The sequence below is a fragment of the Callorhinus ursinus genome, unplaced genomic scaffold (genome assembly GCF_003265705.2).
Source record: "Callorhinus ursinus isolate GAN/ISIS: 27379988/994484 unplaced genomic scaffold, GSC_fseal_2.0 scaffold112, whole genome shotgun sequence".
Classification (NCBI taxonomy): Eukaryota; Metazoa; Chordata; class Mammalia; order Carnivora; family Otariidae; genus Callorhinus; species Callorhinus ursinus.
Window position 1 is genome coordinate 1,296,093 of NW_027397174.1, and position 25,951 is coordinate 1,322,043.

Here is a 25,951-nt window from a genome sequence, read left to right on the forward strand (position 1 = left end):
TTTTTAAGATTTTATTTATTTGAGAGAGAGAATGAGAGATAGAGAGCACGAGAGGGAAGAGGGTCAGAGGGAGAAGCAGACTCCCTGCTGAGCAGGGAACCCGATGTGGGACTCGATCCTGGGACTCCAGGATCATGACCTGAGCCGAAGGCAGTCACCCAACCAACTGAGCCACCCAGGCACCCAAATTTTTTTAATTTAAAAGAATAAAAAAAGAGGACTCAAATAAAATCAGAAATGAAAAAATAACTGACACCACAGTAGTAAAAAGATTACAATAGAGTACTACAAAAAATATATGCCGAGAAATTGGATAACCTAGAAGAAATGGGTAAATTCTAAATATTTTATTTTTAAAGATTTTATTTATTTGAGAGAGAGAGAGCATGAGGGGGTGAGGGGCAGAGGGAGAAGCAGGTTCCCGGCTAAGCAGGGAGCCCAATGCAGGACTTGATCCTGGGACTCCAGGATCATGACCTGAGCTGAAGGCAGTCTCTTAACCAACTGAGCCGCCCAGGTGCCCAGAAATGGGTAAACTCTAGAAACATTTTCCAAAATTCCAAAACTGAATTAGGAAGAAATAGAAAATCTGAACAGACCAATTACTAGTAACAAAATTGAATCAGTAATCAGAAACCTACCAAAAATTAAAAATTCAGGATCAGATGAATTCTACCAAACATTTAAAGAAGAGTGAATACCCATTCTCTTCCAACTATTCCAAAAAATATAAGAGGAAGGAAATCTTCCAAATACATTCTATGAGGCCAGCATTACCCTGATACCAAAATCAAAGACATCAGAAAAATAAGAAAACAGATCAATATCCCTGATAAACATAGATTGAAAAATCCTCAACAAAATATTAGTAAACCACATCCAACAATACATGAAAAGGATCATAACCACGATCAAGTGGGATTGATTCTGGGGATGCAAGGATGGTAATATATTTATAAATCAGTCAACGTGATACACCACATCAATAAAACAAAGGATAAAAATCATGTGGTTATTTCAAAAGATGCAGAAAAAGCATTTGACAAAATTCAATATCCATTCACTATAAAACTCAAAAAGTGGTTTTAGAGGGAACATACCTCTAATAAATAAAGGTATATATGACAAATCCATAGCTAACATCATGCTCACTGGTGAAAATCGCAGCACTTTAAGATCAGGAACAAGACAAGAACGTCCATTCTCACCACCTTTTTTTAAAGATTTATCTATTTTAGAGATCGAGAGAGAGAAGGGGCAGAGGCACAGGGAGAATCTAAAGCAGAGTCAGCACGAGCACAGAACCCGATGTGGGGCTTGATCTCACGACCCTGATACCATGACCTAGGCCAAAACCAAAAGTTGGATGCTTAACTGACTGTGCCACCCTGGTGCCCCCACTCTCACCACTTTTATTCAACAGACTACTGCAGTTAAATAACAAAAAGAAATATGAGGCATCCATATTGGTAAGGAAGAAGTTAAGCTGTGTCTATTTACAGATGACATGATACTATACATAGAAAACCCTAAGGACTCCACCAAAATGTACTAGAAGTAATAAATACAGTAAAATTGGCAGAATACAAAATTAGTACTCAGAAATCAGTAATGTGTCTATATGCTTATAACTAAACAAAAAGAAATTAAGAAAACAATTCCATTTGCAGTTGTCCCCCCCAAAAAAAATAAAAGACCTAGGAATAAACTTGCCCAAGGAGGTGAAAAAGTTGTACGCTGAAAACTATAAAACATTTATGAAAGAAAATGAAGACAATGTAAGCAAAGATATTATTTCCTGCTTATGGATTGGAGGAATTAATATTGTCAAAATGTCCATACTGAAAGCAATTTACAGATTCAGTACAATCCCTATCAAAATACCAGTAGTATTTTTCACAGAATTAGAACAAGTGATACTAAAATTTGTATGAAACTACAAAAGACTCTGAATAGCCAAAGCGATCTTAAGAAGTACAAACGTGGAGGTATCACAATCCCAGATTTGAAGATTTATTACAAAGGTATAGTAATCAAAACAGCATGATACTGGCACAAAAATAGACACATAGATCAATGGAACAAAATAGCTCAGAAATAAACCCACACTTATGTGATCAATTAATGATAAAAGAGGCTGGAACATACAATGAAGAAAAGAGTATCTCTTCAAGAAATGGTGTTGGGAAAAGTGGACAGGTACATACATGCAAAAGAATGAAACTGGACCACTTTTTCTAAAATTATACATAAAAGAGAAACTCAAAAGACTGAGGAACTAAATGTGAGACCTGAAACAATAAAAATCCTAGAAGAGAGCACCGGCAGAAATTTCTTTGACATTGGACTTAGCAACATTTTTCTAGATATGTCTCCTGAGGCAGGGGAAACCAAAGCAAAAATAAACTATTGGGACTACATCAAAATAAAAAGCTTTTTGTACAGTGAAGGAAACCATTAACAAAACTAAAAGGCAACCTACAGAATGGGAGAAGAATTTTGCATATGATACCTGATAAGTGCTTAATATCTAAAATATACAAAGAATTTATATAACTCAACACCAAGCAAATAATCTGATTAAAAAATGGGCATAAGACATGAACAGACATTTCTCCAAAGAAGATATCGAGGTGGCCAACAAACCCATGAAAAGATGCTCAACATCACTCATCATCAGGGAAATGCAAATCAAAACTACAATGAGAGATCACCGTACACTGATGAGAATGGTTAATATCAAAAGGACAAGAAATAACAAGTATCTGTGAGGATGTGGAGAAAAACCCTCATGCAGCATTTGTGGGTATGTAAACTAATACAGCTATTGTCCAAATTATGGAGGTTCCTCAGAGAAAAAAATATGGAAATACTATATGATGCAATAATTGCACTACAGGGTATTTGCTCAAAGAAAATGAAAGCACTAATTGGAAAAGATATATTCATACTTATGTTTATTGCAGCATTATTTACAATAGGAAAGATATAGAAGCAACCTAAGTGTCCATTGATAGATGAATGGATAAAGATGTGGTATGTACATATAATAGAATATTATGCAGCTATAAAAATGATCTCTTGCTATTTGTGACTACATGGATGGACCTAGAGAGTGTTATGCAAACTGAAGTAAGTCAGTCAGAAAAAGACAAATACCATTCCATATATGATTTCAGTCATATATGGAATCTAAACAACAAACGAATATACAAAAAAAAAGCAGAGGGGCACCTGAGTGGCTCAGTCGGTTAAGCGTCTGCCTTCAGCTCAGGTCATGTTCTTGGGGTCCTGGGATTGAGCCCTGCATCGGGCTCCCTGCTCAGCAGGGAGTCTGCTTCTCCCTCTCTCTCTGCCCCTCCCCCCCCACTTATGATCTCTTTCTCTCTCAAATTCTTTTTTTCTTTTTTTGTAAAGATTTTATTTATTTATTTGACAGAGACACTGCGAGAGAGGGAACACAAGCAGGGGGAGTGGGAGAGGGAGAAGCAGACTCCTTGCGGAGCAGGGAGCCTGATGCGGGGCTCGATCCCAGGACAGACCCTGGGATCATGACCTGAGCTGAAAGCAGACGCTTAACGACTGAGCCACCCAGGCGCCCCCTAAAATCTTTTCAAAAAAGCAGAAATAGAGCCATAAGTACAGAGAACAAACAGATGTTTGCCAGATGGGAAGGTGGTGGGGGATGGACAAAATGGGTGAAGAAGAGGGGGAGATACAGGCTTTCAGTTATGAAAATTAATAAGTTACAAGGATGAAAGGTAGAGATAGTCAATGATAGAATTGTATGGTGACAGATGATAGCTACATTTGTGGTAGGCATAGCATAACATAGAGAAGTTGAGTCACCGTGTGGTGTACCTGAAACTAGTGTAACATCATGTGTCAACTATACTCAAATCTTAAAAATTATAATTATTCAATCTATTTGTTGTAATTATTCAGATTTCCTATTCTCGAGTCTGTTTTGGTGGTTTATGTCTTTCTAGGAATTTATCCATTTCATCTAAGTTATCTAATGCATTGACATACTCTTGTTCATAGTATTCTCTTAGGACCCTTTCATTTCTGTGAAGTTGTTAGTGATTATTTCAGTAATTTGAATTGTCTGTCTTTTTTTCTTGGTCAGTTTAATCAAGGTTTTGTCAATTTTGTTGATCTTTCCCAAAAACCTATTTCTGGTTTCATTGATTTTTCTCTAGTGTTTTCTGTTCTGTATTTAATTTTTTCTGCTCTGATTTTTATTTCCTTCCTTCTGTTAGCTTTGGATTTAATATGTTCTTGTTTGTCCAATTCATTAAGGTAGAAAGTTATTAGTACGAAATCTCTTTTTTTCTTAGCCTGCTCAGGCTACCATAAAAAATTACTGTAGACTGGATAGTTTAAGTAACAGAAATTCATTTTCTCAATTCTGGAGGCTTGAAGTCCAAGATCAAGGTGCCTGCCTAGCTAGATTCTGGTGAGAACTCTCTTCCCAGATTGCAGAAGGCCCCTCTCACTATGTCCTCACATGGTAGAAAGTAAGACAAAGTAAGCTCTCTGGTGTCTCTTCTTACTAGTACACTAATTTCACCATAAGCCATCATGGCCTCATCTAAACCTAATGATATCTTAAAGTCTCCCATCTCCAAGTACCATCACATTAGCGGTTAGGGCTTCAATATATGAATTTCAGAGGGATACAATTCAGTCTATAATACCTTTCTTCTCTTTAATGTAGGTGTTTACTGCTATAAATTTCCTTCTATGCACCACTTTTGCTTCATCCCCTAAGTTTTCCTTCTGCTACTGATTTCTAATATCATTCCATTGCTAAGTCCAATAGCTGAGCACCCCCCCACCACCCAAAGTAAGTTTCTAATCTCTGCTCTTTTTCCTGTATATTGATTAGTTTCCTGTTTGGTTTTTTTTTTGCCATATCTCATAATTTTTCATCAAAAATTAGATGTTTTAGGTAATGTATTATAGCAACTCTGGGTACTGATTCCCATCCTCCGGGGCTTGTTGTTTGGTTATTTGCTTAGTGACTGGGCTGAACTTTTTCTTTGAACTTTAGTTTTCCCACAGTGTGCGGTCTCTAATGTCATTTCTCAGAGGGATAGCCTTGAGCATGTGTAGTCACACTGGAGTGACACAACTCTCTTTTGAGTGTCTCTTTTTCTAATCTCCCTGTCAAGCTTCTAGCTTGTTTGCCTCTGGTGGTGTCACACCCAGATGTTAGCCTCCACTAACTATTTATTGGTAACAGTTCCCCCAGACATAAATTGATCCAGTGTAATCTAATAGAGCTTCTAATAGAACTTCTGCCTTATGTGTAGGGCTAGGTGAAGGAAAGGAACCTCAGACCTATCAGGCATGCCTTGTGGGAATATAGCTTCTGCATCATGGAGCTAGGGGTAAGATGGGATGGGAAGAGAAATGTTAATGACTTTCCCCTGCTGGGGAGAAAGCAGAGCTTTTGGCTGAGACCTGGAGGGAAAGAGCCTCCAGGCTTTAGTTGCCTGGAGTAGAGCTTCTGTCTCAGCTGAGGGATGGAGCAGGTCATAGCTTAAATGCCATAGACTCACTGTTCTTACAAGAATTAGATAATTTTCTTATATATGTTTCTCCATTTGCTGTATGCCCTTAGGATATTCATAGTTTTCAGAGACTTTAAGTGGTGGTGGCTTTTGTTTTCATAATTTTTCAAGTTACAGTTGTTTTGTTGGAGAGGGTCTGTAGAACTCCTCATACTATAAATCTGGAAGTATCCAACTCTCATTTTGAGGGCTCCATTTTTTAAAATTCTCGGATCATACCCTTAAGTAGGCTTTGCAAACTATAATCCTTGGATCAAATCTGCATAAAGTTTCATTAGAATACCATCACGCCCATTTATTTACATATTGTCTATGTCTCACAGAGTTGAGTAATTACGACAGAGACCATTTGGCCCAGAAAGCCCAAAATATTTAGTATCTGGCCTTGTACAGAAAAAAAATGCCAGCCCCTACTTTAGTTGATCAGCTTTACTAAAGTCTTTTGTTACTTAAAGATAAAAGTGCTTCAGTAGCAAATATGAGTTGTCAAGAATACCAACTATAATTAAAATCAGATTTGGCTTAAAGATAAAAATAGCGGATTTGTAATATAAACATATTTTCTGGTTTTTCCAACATTTTCAGATCTGGTAGCTCAGCGAGGAGAAAGATTGGAATTATTGATAGATAAAACAGAAAATCTTGTGGATTCGGTAAGTATGGGATATGGTAATATTTTTCAGGATCTAAATAAAGTAGAGAAACTGGTTGATGGCTAACATAATAGGGAGATATGTTAAATTTAATAATGTACAGGGTTCTTTCCTTTCTAACTCCATTATGTGATTATGTTGTGATGATAAGGATAACAATGAGGCATAGAATAAAAGCCACAACCCATTAGAAACCATTAAGGGAATTTTGGTTTGGAAAACATACTCAGTATACAGAAACAATTCTTTAAAGCTGTAGATTAATGCCTTTATAGTTTAGCTCAGTTGCATATACCATCTGTTTCTGTACATTTTGTGATACATGAAACAAATGTGCAGTCCAGTTGTGATCCAGTATGAATCCTGAAAACTGGACAATTCAGTCACTTTCTTGCTTACCATGATAGCTTGAGCCTTCATTGTATCAAGCAAGAGTCAAATTGGGAAGGGCCAGTGAGCCTTAAAAGAGTATGTCCCTGTGACCTACTTATACTACAATTGTGTGTGTCTTTGCATTTTCCATCTGGATAGTGGATGGGGGTTTTCAGGAAAGATGATAGATATATAGTGAATAGATGTGAATAGATGGAGGGCAGAGATCAGTGAAATTCTAGGTCTGCACAATTACAAATGTAAATGCGGAGTAGTTTACACCTTGAAATGGATTAGTGAGTGATATGTTTATTCCTACTGGCAGCTGGATTGTAGTGGTTAGGAGCACAAGCTCTACAGTCAGGCTGCCTGGGATTGATTCCCCTCTCTGCCACTTAGTAGTTGTGCAGCGTTAGACAAGTTACTTAACCTCTCTGTGCCTCAGGCATCATTGCCTGTAAAATGGAGCTGTACCTCATTAAATCAGATAATGCACACAAAGTGCCTAACACGGTGTCTTGTGCGTAGTAAGAACTATTTCAGTGTTTATTGTTATTGTTAGTTTTATAGGGACATCTATTAACAGTAGTTTTTAGGAGGATAATAGTTTTAAGTCAAAGCACATGATAACTGGAGGAAGGGTGGTACCATATAGCAAGTCAAAATACCAGGTTTCTATAATGGCTCACTTTGTAACCCTTTGCTATGGGGCAAAGAAGTATCTGATCCCAGATCTGCAGATCAAATTCTTAATCGAAGATTACTCTGTTTAGCTAGAATGGTCTTGTATTTAGCCAGTGCTAGTATAGCCTGTAATTTCCAAATAAGTCTTTAAATTTGTTGACTATGTGACCCAGAATAATAAAAGGTACTAATTAATTAACAGATGTCTCTCTTTATGGAGGCATAACATATATAGAATAAAGTGCAGCAAGTGTACCATTTAGTTATTATTTACACATATGTCTATATGCATGTAACCGTCACTTAGGTCAAGATAAAAAAAAAAAAAACATTTCCAGTACTGCAGAAAGCTGCCTCATGCTCCTTCCTGTTAATAATCCCCAACAGAGGTAACCATTTTATGACTTATATTACCCTAGATGATATTTTGTTTGTTCTTAAAGGTATAGAAATGGATTCATGTGTTATATACTAGCTTCTCTCTGGCCTCTTTCACTATTATATCTATGAGATTCATTCATATTGTTCAATATGGTCATAGTTTATTGTTTTGTAGTATTCAGTTTATAAGTCTACCTACCACAATTTGTTTATCCATGCTTCCCTGTTGGGAATCCATTCTAATTCCAGATTCTGTAGAATTATCTGTTGATCTATTGATCTGGTCATTTTTTTCAGTCTTTTTTTTTTTCTTCTGTGTTTCATTTAGGATAGCTTCTATTAGTTTTCTTTTGTGGTTTGTAATCTGTTATTCCCACCTCATACATTTTTCATCTCTACAAGCTTGATTTGGTTCTTTTTTATGTCTTCCACATGTCTCCTTTACATATGCATATTTTCCTCTGTCTTCTTGAATATATGAAGTATATGTACAATTGAACTGTTTATTCCACTTTTGGTGAACTTGGGCATACAGCTCTGTTGGATATATACCTAGGAGTGGAATTGCTGGGCTGTTAGGGAATTTTGTGGTTTGGTTGCTTTAAACTCTTTGTGTCTGGTGGGAATGGTTCCGTAGATATTGAGAAGTCAATGTTGCAAAAGAAAATGAATAACTGAAGGAGCAAAGTTCCTTGGGTTTTGGGCCTCATATAAGTAAATACATATCTTCTTATGGAAATGGAACATATTTTTATGGCTCAAAAATCCCAGGATTACATTGGGCAGAACAGGCAAATGTCTTTGCAACCAACTGGTTTAGAGGGAACCTTTCTTCCTGGAAGCATAAAGAGGAAAAGGCTTTCACACTAGCAGGGGGAGCCATTTCTGATTCTTGATGCCACGTGCATTACTTCAGTGGACAAGAAAAAAGGGAGAAGTTTTTCCAGTGGGCTTGTACCGCTTACCATATACCTGACCAAGTCCTGCTTCTGAGAACTAGTGATTATGAATGGCTAGTCTCTACCTCTGAAGAGAGTAATGAATTCATGATTCAACATGATTAATGAAAGTAAAAGTTTTACAGGAATTACTATAAATCAGTCATGTAGTCAGTGCCAGGGATCAAATAATTCTTTTTTTTTTTCCTAGTCTGTCACTTTCAAAACAACCAGCAGAAATCTTGCACGAGCCATGTGTATGAAGAATCTCAAACTCACTATCATCATCATCATCGTATCAGTCGTAAGTTTTCGTCATTTTAGTGTGTTATTTTCTTTTTCAGTCTTTAAGAAACTGGATGCTGGAATTCTTTCTCAATGATTAGCTGTCCTGTGAAATCACTCCAAAATATTGTACTTAAACTCCGTCTTCCTCAATATTTATATGTAAGGAATCAGGCAAGGCATTCCAAATATTCCTGGATATTTAATGTTTTTGTCATCCTATTTGAAATGGGATTCTTTTAAAATTACATTTTGTAATTCCATATTTTCTAATTTTATTTCTGTTTTGTAGCTGATTGCATGTTCCATTTCTTTATTTCTGTTTTCTCTTTTCTAATTGATCTGTTTTTGTGTCTGGCAACTTTGTATAATTCTTATTAGTTGTAATAGTTTGTCAGTTTATTCTTCTGTATTCTGATTCTTCTGTCAGGAGTCAGCAAATGTTCTGTAAAGTGCAAGATAATAAGTATTTTACGCTTTTCAGGCTGTGTGTAGTCTCTGTCACATATCCTTTCTTTTTAAACCTTTAAAAATATAAAAACCATTCTTAGCTCACAAGCCATGGGCTGTAATTTGCTGACTCATGCTATAGGTACATTATGTTACCATCTGTTAATAATTTCAACGTTATCAAATTTATATACACACGTTATATATAATTCTACATAATTAAATATAGGTATATATATGTATATATATTTTGCAGTTACTAGCAATGTTGAATAAATATGGTGCCAGTGGGCATCTTTATTTAGTTCCTGGTTTTAAGTGGAATGCTTCTAATATTTCATTTATAAGAGTGATATGTAGGGGCGCCTAGGTGGCTTAGTCAGTGAAGCATCTGCCTTCGGCTCAGGTCATTTGGAGGCTCCCTCATGTAGGGCTCTCTTCTCCCTCTACTCTCCCCCCCGACTCGTTTTCTCTGTCTCTCAAATAAATAAAATCTTTTTTAAAAAGAGTGATATGTATTATGAATTCTTGTTAGATTTTTATCGTCAAAGTTAAAGAACTTTATTTGTGTTTCTAGATTGCCTAAAGTTTTAGTCAGGAATAGGCATTTAATTTTGGGAAATGATATTTCTCTTCCCAATGAGTTGACAATATGACTATCTGCATTTAATAGTAATATATAGAATTACATTAATAAATGTACTTATAACAATCCTTTCATTTCTGGGATAAATACTAAGTGGCCATTATGTAGTATTCTTTTAATGCGTCATGAGTTCAATTTCCTAATGTTTATTTAGTAGTTCTCGTGTTTATAAATATAAACGAGTCTCTGTGCTGTTCTCTTTTCGTAACCCCTATGTAAACAGATATTGGACCTCTTTGAACTATCCTGAATGTCTGATAACCTTTTTAATATGCATTACATTTGAGAGAATTATTCAGCTCACTCTTGCCTGCCAGCTAATTGTCTTTTCAGCTCAGTTCATCCTATGTATTTATTTTTCATAGATATGCTTTAAATTTCTAAGAACTCTTATTATTCTTAATTTAACCTTTTTTTTTGTGGAGTTGTCCTTGTTAACAGATGTACCCTCTCCTTGAATTTCTCTGGATATATATTAAGACTACATCACAGGGAATTAGCTTATGCGATGGTGGGAGCTGGCTTGGCAAGTTCAAAATCCTCAGGGTAGGCTGTCAGGAAGGGCAGTCTAGACCGCTAGGGCAAGAGCAAAGGCATAATTCATAGACATAATTTCTTCTTCATCAAGGAAACCTCAGCTCTGCCCTTAAGGACTTCTAACTGAATCAGGCAAATTTGGATTATATAGGATAATCTGCTTTACTTGAAGGCAACTGATTTATGGGCTTTAATCACATCTACAAAATACAGTAACACCTAGTAGATTAGTGTTTAATTGGGTAACTCTGTACTATAGCTAGCCAAGCTGACACAAAGAAAACTGATCTTGGAGAAATATAGTTATGTTTATCTGTAATGGGTTTATTATTTTTTTAAATGAATTATATATTTTTAAAGCTTTATTTCTAATATGGTAAGTGTTGATAATTATAATCCCCCTATGTAAGAGCTATTTGGAGTCCTCAGTAATTTTTGAGAGTGTTAATAGGTCCTGAACCAAAAGTTTGAGAGCTGCTGCTCTAAGGAGGGGGGGAGGGAGATGCTTTACTTTGGGGGTAGTTTATGGCTGGGCGAAGCAGCCCTTCTCCCCATCCTCTTGCCATTTGCAGAAGTCCAAAGTTAACTCTGCGCAGATACCTCTGACTCAGCTCCACTTTTCCTTGACCCCTGTTGAAAGACCTCCACCTTAGATAGCAGCATTTACCTAACAAAGAAGAGCAGCCATCGATCTGTTGATGTTATACTAGAAATTGTGCCATAGCCTGGAATGTCACCTTGCTCCGGATACTCAGGTGGCACATTCTAGGCTTCTCAGCTTAGCTTCTTCCTTCTACTTGGGTCTGCAAATTTACATTGATTTATAAAGCTGGATTATTGTTAAAATCAGATTTGTATTTATTGATTACTTACTACATACATAGCACTGCTCTTAATGCAGTATCTATGTCTCCCAAAAGCTGTTGTTGCCTAATATATTGTACTTCAGCTTTAAAAATCCTTGTATTTCAGCTTTGGCAAATAGTCATCTTCATGTCAAATTGGAATATCTGTGTACGTGTGTGTGTGTGTGTGTGTGTGTGTGTGTGTGTGTGTGTGTATGCGTGTATGCGTACCTGTGAGTAGTTTATTCGTTAAGAACCAGAATCTGCTGTAAACCACCCCCCTCCCTCACATTTGTAGAGAAGTAAGGCAAAAGCACTCTGCTGACTTTGGGGAGCCAGCTTGGAATTCATAAATGTGTTTTTCTTGTTAGCATTGAGTAATGAAATCAGCCACTTAAAGATATCAAAAAAGTTGTAATTTAAAGCAAGACAAATGACGAAATCAATGCAGTGAACCTAATGTTTAAAATAAATCTATTTTTTGGAATTTAGTAATGTGAACAAGCGTATATTATTAAACATATACTTCAGGGGCACCTGGGTGACTCAGTCGGTTAAGCATCTCTCAGGTCATGATCCCAGGGTCCTGGGATCAAGCCCCACATTGGGTTCCCTGCTCAGTGGGGACCCTGCTTCTCTCTTGGGCTCTGCCCCACCCCCTGCTTGTGTTCTTTCTCTTAAATAAATAAAATCTTTAAATATAGATTATATATGTATATATACACTTCAAAAATCCAATACAATTAAAAAGTTAATCCATCTATAGTAGGACCAGCATTTTTACTGTGTTACTTGTATCATCAGCTTTCTTTTGATTTGGTAATTGTAATTATCATGTCATTATTCACCAAAAGGTTCATAGCAACATTCTTGCTCATAGGCTATATAGAGCAGAGTTTCTACTCAAACTTTTAAATATTTCTAATCACCCTAACAATGAAAAGTAACACGTGTGTAAAACCTAAACATATGCTTCGTATTAAAATCAAACATCAGGAGAATTAAGATAATTTGTGATCTTGATAATTAATGATGTCTCAATAAGAGTTGTTCATATAGCTTGATTCTGCCTGGTTTCCAGTGAAGAGAAACAACCCCACTGCTTTCTCTCCCAATGAAGAACGTATACTAGAATTCAGATGTGTGAGAGTTATATCAGAAAGGGTCCCTTTAATTCCACGTCTGCCTTTGAAAATACTTGATTGGTGTATTATATTATTACACAACTACTACTCTGATGGGATCAGTATCTGTTAATAGGTTTTGACTATGCTTTATGTATTATTTGTGAGCCTATGCTAGATTCAAGAAAATAAAATTGCCCTCCTTCTCCCTCTAGGTGTTCATCTATATCATTGTGTCACCTCTCTGTGGTGGATTTACATGGCCAGACTGTGTGAAGAAATAAAAAAAAAAATGTCATTAACCAAGGATATGAGACAACACGGAGTTAAAAGCGATCCATGTGATTCAAGCCTTTGAATACCAACAGATGGTGTCTGCCAGTCTCTTCAACCCTCTTCTAGTTCTTTATTTTTTACATCTTGTTGTATGCTTCCAGATTTATCTTTGTCCAGTTTATTCCAGTGCACTGCAGATTTGGCCATTTATTGCAGCAGTAGCCTTAAAAAGGCTTTTGTTTCTTTAGTTTGTTAATTAGAGTCATCTATGTAGAGAAACATTTCTGTTTGTAGTTGCACATCATTGTCACCAAGGTAGAAACCACAAGTCTGATGAGCTGTCTACTAAGACTTTGGGTGAACTTTGTATTTGCACACAAAAGTATTCCAGAGACAGCATTGCTAACATCTCGTCCTGATATCTTTTGCTATTGAAGAGTTTTAGGTGCTTGAAAACAATTTAAATGGAGAATCATTATTTGGGGAATTGTAATTAATTTGTTGGTGCTGCTTGTTTCTAGGAGCCCATGCAGATAAAGTTTTAAACATTTTCTGTCAGTCATGTGGGGAACATTTTGCTAGCCCGTTAGAAATACAGAGAATTAACCTTGTCCTTCTAGTATTTTCAGGAAGAAAGTTTTGACCTTTCACAGACCTTGCAGAGCATGATATCCTCTCTTTCCCCATTGCAGTTGATTTTAAAAGATGATGGTTTAAATATTGAAGGTTGTGGTTTTTTATATACTTCTTTCTTTCCGGTGGATATTTAGAGCAATTGTATAGTTAATAGAATGAGTAGTGGAGGAGGTGGAGAGGCAAATTCTTCTGGCTCCCCAGAGAAAAATAGGAGAACCACGGTGGATGTACTAGTGTTTTAGGTATATAAGGGAGAGATAGTTTGGGAAATTTTTTCCAGTCTTGGAAAAACCCAAACTGAATATAGTCAACAGTCAACTCTAGGGTTTGGGTTTGAGTTATGTTGAATAATAGTTTTAGTATCCTTTATGGATTAATAAATTCTGTAATCTAGTTTTGAAGAATTTTTTTGTGAAACTTGAGAATAGACGGTATGATATATATAGAAATAATACCAGACAGTTTACCATCCATTTAACTGCAGTGTGGGAAAACTGGAGTGTAATCATACTGCTTTGGCTACACTGGCATCTGTTACCTATTATGTAATTTTGGTGTGTATCTGAAAGGACATTTGCTGCCCTAAATCATGTATTTATCAATAAATGCCAGTAAATGGAAATTATATTACATTTGACTGTTTTCCAAATGAACAAAGTAGTCTATAAAACTTAGCCACCTGTGTAATCCTAGTCATGTGCCTTGAATATATATCTGTGTCATAATCTGGCTCATGCTGTCTGTTCTTCCATCTAAATGTTTTGATTCATGCTACCGGATTCATTTATTTGACATATACTTTAGGCCCACTAGAACTCTTTTCTTGGTGACCACACATGGCGCAAATGTTTCATGGTCTTCTTTATCAACACTAATGCCTTTTAATTATATCAGCATTTCCTATTGGAAAACACATTCGTTCCAGGAAAACATTTGGCATTCCTGAATAATAATTTCCAAATGTCTTTAATCCAAAGAAAAAGACTTAAAGCTTATTTCCCTTTCTTATACACACCTGAATAAAAATGATGTGCATGTTTTAGGGATAAATTACTTAACTGTTCATTGGTCTATTTATGTATAAGAATGCTTTTTAAAGCACATATCTTGTTTTAAATGACGCACAAACGGAAGGCATTAATAAAATTTAAGAGTAATGTAATGAGCTTTAGAATTTCCTCCTGGAATCTAATTTCTTCTGATGACATTTTGCCATAGTTTACTTACACTAAGAATACATTAAGAAGTGTGACCTGGGGAGGAATTAAGATGGAGGAGGAGAGAGACCTTATACTTGCTTCATCCCTTGAACACAGCTAGATAAATATCACATCATTCTGAATACCCAAGAAATCAACCTGAGAACTGAGAGAACAGACTGCACAAATAGTGGGAGAAAAAAGGCCACACCATGGGAGGTAAGAAGGTGTGGAGACGTGATTTGGGGGAGAAAAGAATTGCAGGTGCTGTGAAGGAGAGAGAGTCCTGATCAGGGAGAGTAGAGGGAAGAGAGAGAGAGCAGTACACAGAGCACTGCACAAGACACACACTTCCCCAAAACCATTGATGGAAAGCAAGAGGGGCTGATTATTGCAAGTTTTTATAAGTAGCAGAGCTCAAAGTCTGAAGTTTTAGAAGTCCGTGCCATCCCTGGGATCATGCCTGGCAGGCTTAGCAGTGCTCCTGTGGGGAAGGAGGGCAGAGGCTTGAGTGGATTTCGTAGCCCGAGGATCCCCTGGATCACACCAGGAGAGACCATTCCTCTTGGAAGTGCATTTGGAAGAGGTGGCATGGCCTATCTGGGGACCAAAGAGCTGGTGGGCACCATCGAGCTGCCCCGTTTATTAGCATAGGAGTAGAGGCAGATGCTGAGGGCAGCTAACCTGGACACCAGTTTTTTGCCGTACTTTACCATAAACTCCAAGCTTCTGTGCATTTGTGAGTGCCGTGGGACAACCTGCACAGCCACAGCATGGTGAGAATCTCACCCAGAGGATGAGCACGGGTCTGTGAAACCCAGCTGGTGAACCTGAGACAAAACAGGAACACTGTGCTGCCCAGTGGGCAGACACTTTGGATGCAGAGTGAAGGCAGGGATCTGAGGGATGCCTGGGACACATGACAGGAGAATGTTAACTCTTCTGTGAGGACTTCCCGAACAGCGACGGGCATGAACTCCCCTCTCTGGGGCTGAGAGTAGGCTGATGTCATTTTTACCCCCACCCATCAGTACAGATGGACTTCAGTGAGCAGCGCAGCACTTACAGTGGAGGCTTGAGCCATTTACACCAAGCCCTGTCCCTCCCCCCCCACCCCCGCACTCCATAGGTGCTTTTTCACTAGGGCAAGTGTGCCTGAGAGAGCAGCAGTGGACCCCTCCCCCAGAAGACCAGCACAACCCTCCTCCCACACCATATGCACCAAGTCTATTGACCATAGAGTGCTACAAAACTTCAGCTCTAGGGGAAATAAGATCTAGCCTCCTAACAAGCAGACCCAAACACACCTAATTAAAACTTGCTATACAATGGACAGGCTCCAAACACTGCCCACTGCAGGCAAGGAGAAATTCTGCAGAGAACTGACCTGAGCGAAAGAGCAGCTAAAACACAACAGCAGAGTGCACACAGCATAAACCAGAAACCTTTCCTGAAGCACCAGGCCTTGAACAGTATATGACTTCTTAATATACTTTCAGGAGCAGGAAACATAATAGGCTTTCCTAACACACAAAAGAAGAGACCCAGACAAGATGCCAAGATAGAGGAATTCCTCCCAAAAGAAAGAACAAGAAGAGGTATAGCCAGGGATCTAGTCAAAACAGTTATAAGTAATATGCCTGAACCAGAATTTAAAGCAACAATTATATGGATACTAGCTGGACTTGAGAAAAGCATAGAAGACACTTAGCATAGAGATAAAAGACCTGAAAACTTATCAGACTGAAATAAAAAATGCTATGACCAAGATGCAACACTGACGGATGTAATGACCACAAGGATGGCAGTATCAGAGGAATGAATAAGTAATATAAAAGATAAAATTATGTAAAATAATGAGGCTGACAAGAAGAGGGAAAGAATAATATTAGATTATAAATGTAGACTTAAGGAACTCAGTGACTCCATAAAGCATAATAATATTCGTATCATAGGAGTCCCAGAAGAAGAGAGGGGAAAAGGGGGCAGAAGGTTTATTTGAGAAAATTATAGCAAAAAAACTTGCCTAAGTTGTGGAAGGAAGTAGACATCCAAATCCAGGAGGAACAAAGAAGTCCCATCAAAATCGACAAAAGCAGGCCAACACCAAGACATATCCTAGTAAAATTTGCAAAATACAGAGGTAATGAAAGAATCCTGAAAGCAGCAAGGGAAAGCTGCAAGGGAAGACAAATAAGGGAACAGGGAGCTCTCTCCACAGAAACTTTACAGGCCAGAAGAAAGTGGCATGATATATTCAACGTGCAGAATGGGAAAAATATGCAGCCAAGAATACTTTATCCAACAAGGCTGTCATTCAGAATAGAAGGAAAACTAGTCTCCCAGACAAACAAAAACTAAAAGAGTTCATGACCACTAAACAAGCCTCCAAGGAATACTAAAGGGGGACTCCTTGGGAAAGAAAGACCCAAAGCAACAAAAACTGGATGCCTGACTAGTTTTTAGGTCTTTTATCTCTGTGGTCCTTTCTCAAGTCCAGCTAGTATCCATATAATTGTTGTTTTAAATTCTGGTTCAGGCGTATTACTTATACCTCTTTTGATTAGATCCCTGGCTGTAACCTCTTGTTTTCCTTTTGGGAAGAATTCCTCCATCTTGGCATCTTGTCTGGATCTCTTCTTTTGTGTGTTAGGAAAGCCTATTATGTTTCCTGCTCCTGAAAGTAATGGCAATCAATAAAACTAAAAGGCAGCCTACATAATGAGAGGAGATATTTGCAAATGACACATCTGATAAAGAGTATCCCAAATCTATAAAAAACTTACCAAACTGAACATCCGAAAACAAATAATCCAGTTAAGAAATGGACAGAAGACATGAATAAACATGTTTTCCAAAGAAGACATCTAGATGGCTAGATGAGGAACAGAGAAAAATCTTCGGAAGCAATGACTTTATAGGTAATAAAATGGCACTAAATTCGTATCTATCAATAACCACTGGGGTGCCTAGGTGGCTAAGTCATTAAGTGTCGGCCTTTGGCTCAGGTCATGATCCTGGGGTCCTGGGATCGAGCCCCACATCAGGCTACCTGCTCCATGGGAAGCCTGCTTCACCCTCTCCCACTTCCCCTGCTTGTGTTCCCTCTCTCGCTGTGTCTCTCTTTGTTAAATAAATAAATAAATAATCATAAAAAACATTCTGAATGTAAATGGACTAAATGCTCCAATCAAAAGATATAGGGTATCAAAATGGGTTAAAAAAAAAAAAGCCCATCTATATGCTGCCTTCAAGAGACTCATTTTAAACCTAAAGACACCTGTAGATTAAAAGTGAGGGGATGGAGACATGCTAATGGACATTAAAAGAAAGCTAGCCACACTTATGTCAGACAAATTAGATTTTAACCCGAAGCCCGTAACAGGAGAGGAAGAAGGGCACTATATCATAATAAAGGGGAATGTCCAACAAAGAAGACACAATTGTAAATATTTATGTTCCCAACCTGGAGCACCCAAATATATATATCAATAACAAACATGAAGAAACTCATTGATAACAATACAGTAATAGTAGGGGACTCTAACACCCCCCCCTTTCAGCAATGGACAGATCATCTAAGGAGAAAATCAAGAAAGAAACAATGACTTTGAATTACATGCTGGACCAGATGGACTTAATACATATGTTCAGAACCTTTCATTCTAAAACAGCAGAATACACATTCTTTTCGAGTGCACATGGAATCTTCCCCAGAATAGATAACATAGTGACAAATCAGGCCTGAACAAGATTGAGATCATTCTAAACATATTTTTAGACCACAACACTATGAAACTTGAATTCAAACAGAAGAAAAAATTTGGAAATACCAGAAATACATACTGGTTAGAGAACATCCTGCTAAAGAGTGAGTGGATTCACCAGGAATTTACAGAAGAAATTACTATATGGAAGCAAATGAAAATGAAAACATGATGGTCCAAAACCTTTGGGATGCAGCAAAAGCAGTCTTAAGAGGGAAGTATATAGCAATACAGATCTACCTCAAGAAGCAAGAAAAGTCTCAAATACACAACCTAATCCTATACCTAAAGCCAGCAGAAGAAGGGAAATAATATAGAGCAGAAATAAATGATACAGAAACAACAACAACAACAACAAAACAGTCAAACAGATCAATGAAACTAGGAGCTGGTTCATTGAAAGAATTAATTGATAACCCCCTAGCCAGACTTATCAAAAAGAAAAGAGAAAGATCCCAAATAGATAAAATCATGAGTGAAAGAGGAGAGATCACAACCAAGACCACAGAAATTCAAACAATCATGAAAAACTATTTGCCAACAGATTGGGCAATCTGGAAGAAATGAATAAATTCCTACAAACATATAAACTACCAAAACTGAAATAGGAAGAAATAGAAAACCTGAATAGACCTATAACCAGCAAATAAATGGAATCTGTAATAAAAAATCTCCCAACAAAGAAAAGTCCAGGGCCAGATGGCTTCCCCGGGGGTATTCTACCAGACATTTAAAAGACTTAATACCTATTCTCAAACTTCCAAAAAATAGAAATGGAAACTTCCAAACTCATTCTACAGGCCAGCATTACCTTGATTCCAAAACCAAAGACCCCACTAAAAAGGAGAATTACAGGCCAATATCCCTGATGAATATGGATGCCAAAGCTCTCAACAAGATACTAGCAAATTGAATCCAACAGTACATTAAAAGCATTATTCACCGTGATCAAGTAGACTTTATTCCTGGGCTGCAGGGGTGGTTCAATATTCACAAATGAATGTGATATGCCACATTAGTAAAGGAAAGTATAAGAACCATATGATCCTCTCAATAGATGCAGAAAAAGCATCTGGCAAAGCACAGCACCCATTCTTGATAAAAACCCTCAGCAAAGTAGGGATAGAGGGAACATACCTCAACATAATAAAGATCATATACAAAAGACCCATGGCTAATATCATCCTCAATGGAGAAAAATTGAGAGCTTTTCTCTATGGTCAGGAACAAGACAGGGATGTCCATCTCACCATTGTTATTTAACATAATACTGAAAGTCCTAGCCTCAGCAATCAGACAACCAAAAGAAAAGGCATCCAAATCAGCAAGGAAGAAGTCAGACATTCACTATTTGCAGATGACATGATACTCTATATAGAAAACCAGAAAGGCTCCTCCAAAAGAAATTGCTAGAACTGATACATGAATTCAGTAAAGTCACAGGAAACAAAAAGCAACGTACAGAAATCTGTTGCATTTCTATACATTGATAATGAAGGAGCAGAAAGAGAAATTAAGAAATCAATCTCATTTACAGTCACACCAAAACCAATCAGATACCTAAGAAAAAACCTAAGCAAAGAGGTGGAAGAACTGTACCCTGAAAATTATTTTCCAGTAGAAAAAAAAAAACTTATAAAACACTGATGAAAGAAATTGAAGACGAAGGATAGCAATGGAAAGACATTCTATGCTCATGGATTGGAAGAACAAACATTGTTAAAATTTCCAATCTACACATTTAATGCAATCCCTATCAAAATACCACCAGCATTTTTCACAGAGCTAGAACAAACCATCCTAAAATTTGTATGGAACTGCAAAAGACCCCAAATAGCCAAGCAATCTTGAAAAAGAAAAGCAAACCTGGAGGCATCACGATTTTGGACTTCAAGCTATATTACAAAACTGTAGTCAGCAAGACAGTATGGTATTCACACAAAATAGACACATAGATCAGTGGAACAGAATAGAATACCAGAAATGGACCCACAACTCTATTGTCCACTAATCTTTGACAAAGCAGAAAAGAATATCCAATGGAAAAAAAAAAGACAGTCTCTTCAACAAATGGTGTTGGGAAAACTGGACAAAAAAATGCAGAAGAATGAAACTGGACGCATTGAGGCTCAATAATGAAATGGAGACCCAGAGAAATGACCATTGCAGGCAGTTTTTATACTTTTTGGACAAAAGGAAAGTAAACTTGTGAGGAATTCACAGGACAAAGAAAATGTAACCTTGGGAGCTTGAATTAGTAAGGAATTCTAAACAGAATTTGGGCTGGGATAGTAAATCAGTAAAAAAGTAAGAATGGTGGTTCAAACAGGCTTCTTGGCTCTAAATTTCCCATCACTGTTGATAAGGAAGTCTCTTCACCTCCTAGTAAGGGAGATCTTCACATGGGATATATAATTCCTGCTTCCAGGGGGATTTGTAGGGGGGAGTCTGATTGTGTTTCTTGCATAGGCTGTCTCTTAAGTAACTTATTCAAAATGATCAATGGGTCACTTTGGCCTGCTCCTAGTCCCTACACCACCCTGTGATACTCCCACATCCTAAATAATTTAAGTAGATTATGATTACTGTTTGGGATGTGAAAATGTTTGGATTTTGACACATGTATAGCGGCAGGTATAAATCATTAAAACATCATGGAATACTTCAAATCCCCCATCCTTTGATCCTGTTATCATGTCTGTTGTTTTGCCTTTTCCAGAATGTCCTATAAATGGTGTCATACAGTGTGTAACCTTTTCAGACTGGATTCTTTCACTTACCAAAATACATTTAAGATTCATCCATGTCATTGTATGGGGTGATGGTTCACTGCTTTTTATTGCTGAATAGATAAACAGGAGAAAAATGGAAGTTTAATAACATGCATATGTCCTGTTTACATGGAAGTTACCCAGGAAAACAGAGTAACTCCCTGAAATGGCCCAGCCATCTCCCTAAATGCCATCTTCAGCTAAATACACCCAGATTTTGGGTGGTGGGAAGGCCAGTTAAGGGACATTACCAGGTCAAGCACAGCAAAGGAGGGTATGGTTGTTACACAGATTCCAGTCTGTGTCTTCTCCTTTGATAAGAATGTGTTGAGATTTAGTCATTCTTCTGTTCCTGTTACAGAGAGGGAGACATCCTTCCAAACAGAGCTTTCCTTTATAAGTGTACATTTCACTCACCAAATGGCAACCTCTGCTCAGTTTTCGGAGATTCTTCTGTATCTGCTGTTACTTAAAAATAATCAGCCCCAAATAATCCTTGCGCCAAAGAGGCATATTTGGGGTGGCATATTCTGCTTCTTTCACACGAATGCACTCCACTTTGCTTATGGATTCATCTACTGAAGTACATCCTGATTTCTGTAAGATTTTAACCACTAGATACAGAGCTGCTGTGCATAAGCTCGCAAGTTTTTGTTTGGAAATAGCTTTTCAAAGCAGTTGTCTAAATACCAGAAACACGATTGTTGGATCCTAAAGGTGAGACTTATTTAACTTTGGGAAAAACTGACAAACTGTCTTCTGAAGCGGCAGTAGGTACATTCCCCCAGTGTGAAGTACAGTTGCTGTCATCTCTCACCTTCCAGTAACTGCTATTCTTGTTTTTTTGTAGTTTAGCATTTTTAATAGGTGTGCAGCGCTATCTCACTGTTGTTTAAATTTGTAATTTACTAATGATAATGGACGTTGAGCATATTTTGTGTGCTTTTTATTATCTGTACATCTTCTTTGTCCAGGCATCTATTCAGATATTTACCCATTATCCATTAGGTTATTTCCTTTTTGTTGAGTTCTGAGAGTTTTTTGTATATTTTGAATACAAATCCTTTATCAGATATGTGCTTTGCAAATATTTTCTCCTGGTGTGTGGCTTGTCTTTTAGTTTTCTGAGCCAGGTCTTTCACAGAGTAAAAGTTTTATTTTTAGGAAGTTCTTGTTATCAATTTTTTTCTTTTTGTGGATTGGCTTTTGGTGTTGTGTGTTAAAACTCCTCACCAAACCCAAGGTCATGTAGATTTTTCTTTATGGGCTTTTTTTTTTTGATAGATAGTTTTGCATTTTAAATTTATCTACAATTTTGAATGAATTTTGGTATAGTTGTCAAGTTTATATCTGCATTTAATTTAATTACCTATAGTTTCCAAATATTTGTTCCTATTTTTGGAGATGTCAAGGGATGTTGGGCTCGATTTCAGTTTTAATTTCCAAAACTTAATGGATTCAGCTGGACCAGGGGAGGGGACAGGGGCGTCCCCTGAACTGAGTGCACCGCATATTGGATTGCCTCCAACGCCTGCAGGGGGCGCCCGAGCCCAGCTCCCCGACCCCTGGGGGACATGCGCGTCCCTTGTGACAGGAGTCGGACCTCCTCAGGACCCTCTGTGGGGGCTTCTGGAGGACGTGGGTCCGCATCCACAATGACAGGATCCCGGCCTCCTTAGGACTCGCTGTGGAGGCCTGGGGAGGACGTAGGGCCGCGTCCACGCTGACAGATACCGCTGGGGAGGACTTCCCGCCTCGTCCACGCGGACAGGAGCCCGGCCTCCTCAGGACCCGCCCGGGGAGGAGAAGGTGAGGAGAAGCCACCTGAGCGGGGACTGCTGAGGGGGTCCGTGCTCACAGGACTCTGCGGAGGAAGGGCGCGCTGTGCAGACGGTGGGGTTTCTGTGGCTTTGTGTGCGGCGACGTGGGGTCCCTGGGGTGCGCTGTGCCGGGGGCTGTCGGGGCTCCCCCTCTGGGCTCGGCTCCGCTCCGAGGGTCCCGGGTCTCTGTTTCTGCGCCACAGGGATTCGGTTCCTCAGGCAGTCTGCAGTCAGGGAGCGGTTGCCTGTTGTGGTTCTCGTACTCCCGCCGCCTCAGCCCTGCCGGGTGCTTCCCGCGCCCACACCCACTTCAGGGTTGTCCCTCCGGTGTCTGGAAGTTCGGGAGCGACGGCGCGGACTCTGTAGACGGCTTTGGGGAGAGTAGATTTTGTCACAGTGTGGGTTCTTCCCTGAGCGCTGAGTGTCTTTCCCACTCCGTGTGTCTCCCTGAATGTCTGTCGTCAGTGTCTCACGGGGGGTGTCAGAGCACAGGTCTGTCAGCTCCTGGGATAAACGTACTGCTAGGTGTTTTGTTCTTTGTGATGTAGTTGTAAATGAGCCTGTTTTCCGAATTTCTCTTTCTGATGGTTCTTTAGCGGTGTATAGAAATGCAATTGATTTTTGTATATTGCTTCTGTTCCTTGAAGATTTATTCAATTTATTAGTTCTGTTAACCTTAAGTTAAAACTGCCGGTTATTTTACCAGCAAAATGGGTTTATTTGGGAATAGCAGAGACTTGCCATCCGGGACAAGCAACCGACGGCCACATCACGGGCAAGTGCAAGAAACAAAGGAGAGGAACATTATTTCCTGGAGAAGGTGGGGGAAGTTGGGAGGGTTGTTTTGAAGGAAAGTCCGCTGGAGAAAAGCAAGGGTTCAGGGTGATGGAGGTTTTCACCGGCCGAGCTGCAGGGATGGTGGATTTCTTGGAGGAGAGGAAACCTACATCTTCCCCTTTGGGGCCTGTGACTGGTGAGTCTCTCCTGTGGGGGATTCTACTGTTTGTTCTGTAATTGACAGTTGTTCCTGTAACTGACCCTGAGTGGTAGGCTCCCCTCTCCAGCCTCCCCTGCTGGCGTGCCCAGTCCGCTTTACTGAGGCTTCCCTTCATGCACTTTCTCAGTTCTAACCATTCTTTGGTGGAGCATCCTGGAAAATTGGAATTCCAGATCCCACTGCTCCTACTGCACCCAAGACACAGGGGCTGCTGATTTAATCCTCCCACAAGTCTCTTGTAGCATGTGGCCTCCTACAAGGGCGAATGGCCTCTCCATGGTGGGTGAACTGGATCTAGGAGGGCTTGGTCTCCATCACAGAGTTTGAAGCCGTCTGTGCTTCTGTGGTGTGCTGCAAAGAAGGTTGTTTGGAAGAGTAATTTACTCGGTGGTGATTTCTAATGTGCATTAACTTGTCACAGTAGCACACCATTTCTTTACCACATTTGCCACTTCACACGGTAGAATTCACTGCATTGTACCAAACCAAGGACACTCTCCCAGGGCACCACCACATAACCCTAAATGAGGAAATGATTACGGATTCCACATTATAACCCAAATCACATGCCCCTTTCGACTGTGTCCACCTGGACCACTATCTGAAATGTCTTTTACCATTCTGGTCCAAATGTCTTCTTCTAGATAGGATTAGGGTTAGGCATTAGGGGTTAGGCAATAGGAGTTAGGGATAGGATTAGGGGTTAGGGTTAGTGTTAGGTTAGGTATACGTTGAGGATCAGGCTTAGCGTTCCTGTTCTGAGGGGGCAAGGATAGTGTGGATTAGTTTAGGTTTCTCTCAGAATACTATTGCTCTAGCATTATTCAGGTCTTTCAAATGGAACTATATGTTTCTGTGTTGTCGACTGAGACTTCTGGTGATGCTCAGGTGTCCCAAGTCCCTCGGTGTTTGGAGCCAGGCTTTTGGGTCAGGTAGTGTTAGAACCCAGTTGAGTGCTAGGGGTAGGACTCAGGAGGTTGAAGGGTCCAATGGGCCTGAAGTGTGCAGAACTGACAGGATGGTTGAGTTGAGGGAAGATTTAGGGTGAGGGTGAGGCTCACGGTTTGTGTTTGGGGGAGGTGCCGATGTGCGAATGTCTTACATTTTCATTCATATTTCTCATGCTCCAGATCCTTTCCAGTATTCAAAATGGCATAGTTTCCTTTTGTGTTGCAGGCTGAGTCCTCTGGGATTTCTCAGATGTCCCCAGTCTCTCGGGGTTTGGGGTCACGCTTTGGGTTGGAAAGTGTCAGTACCAAAATTAGGGTTAGGGTTAAGTCTCAGAAACTTGGACGGTCCTCTCAGTCGGCAGTGTGAAGACCTTCCCAGAGGGGTGAGTTGAGGGTGAGGGTTATCCTGAGGGTCAGGCTCAGGGTTTGTGTTCAGGAGGGCAGTTAAGTTGTGGCTTGGCCCAGGTTTGCATTCACATTTCTTGTGCTCCAAGTGCTTTCAGGTTTTCCAAATGGCAGGATTTCCCATTGTATTGCCCTCTGAATCCTCTGGAATTGGTCAGGTGTCCCAATTATCTCAGGGATTGGGGCCAGGATTTTGGAGTGAGTTGTGGCAGAACCCAGCCTAGGGTTAGGAGTAGGGCCCAAGAGTTGGAAGGGTGCGATTTGTCAGCAGTGTGAAGACCGCCTTGGAGGGCAGAGTTGAGGGCAAGGGTTAGGGTGAGGGTCAGGCTCAGGGTTTGTGTTTAGGGTAGCTCTGAATGTGTGTGTTGGCTCAGGATTTCATTAAGATTGCTCCTGCTCTAACCTTTCTGGTGTTCCAAATGGCACTATATCCAATTGTATTGCCCTGTGAATATTCTAGGATTGTTTAGGCGTTCCAATCCGTCGGGGTTTGGAGAGAGGACTTTGGGATGGGTCGTGCAGAACCGAAAGTAGGGTCAGGATTCGTGGCCAGGAGCATGAAAGGTCTGATCAGCAGGGTTCGGGTTCAGGGTTCGGGTTCGGGTTCGGGTTCGGGTTCGGGTTCGGGTTCGGGTT

At 39.3% G+C, this 25,951-nt stretch overlaps 1 protein-coding gene across 3 annotated transcripts in view; it reads left to right on the forward strand.

Moving 5' to 3' along the window:
• VAMP7 (vesicle associated membrane protein 7) overlaps positions 1–14,571 on the forward strand; it is a 60,605-nt gene extending 46,034 nt beyond the window's left edge. The window contains exons 6-8 of one of the 3 annotated variants that reach the window (XM_025862864.2): positions 6,165–6,232; positions 8,819–8,911; positions 12,710–14,571. In XM_025862864.2, coding sequence (XP_025718649.1) covers positions 6,165–6,232; positions 8,819–8,911; positions 12,710–12,778 — 230 coding nt within the window. In that variant the 3' untranslated portion in view covers positions 12,779–14,571. The remainder of the gene's footprint in view (positions 1–6,164; positions 6,233–8,818; positions 8,912–12,709) is intronic. The other 2 variants (XM_073889656.1, XM_025862865.2) reach the window with 2 other exon arrangements.
• The last annotated feature ends 11,380 nt before the right edge of the window (positions 14,572–25,951 follow it).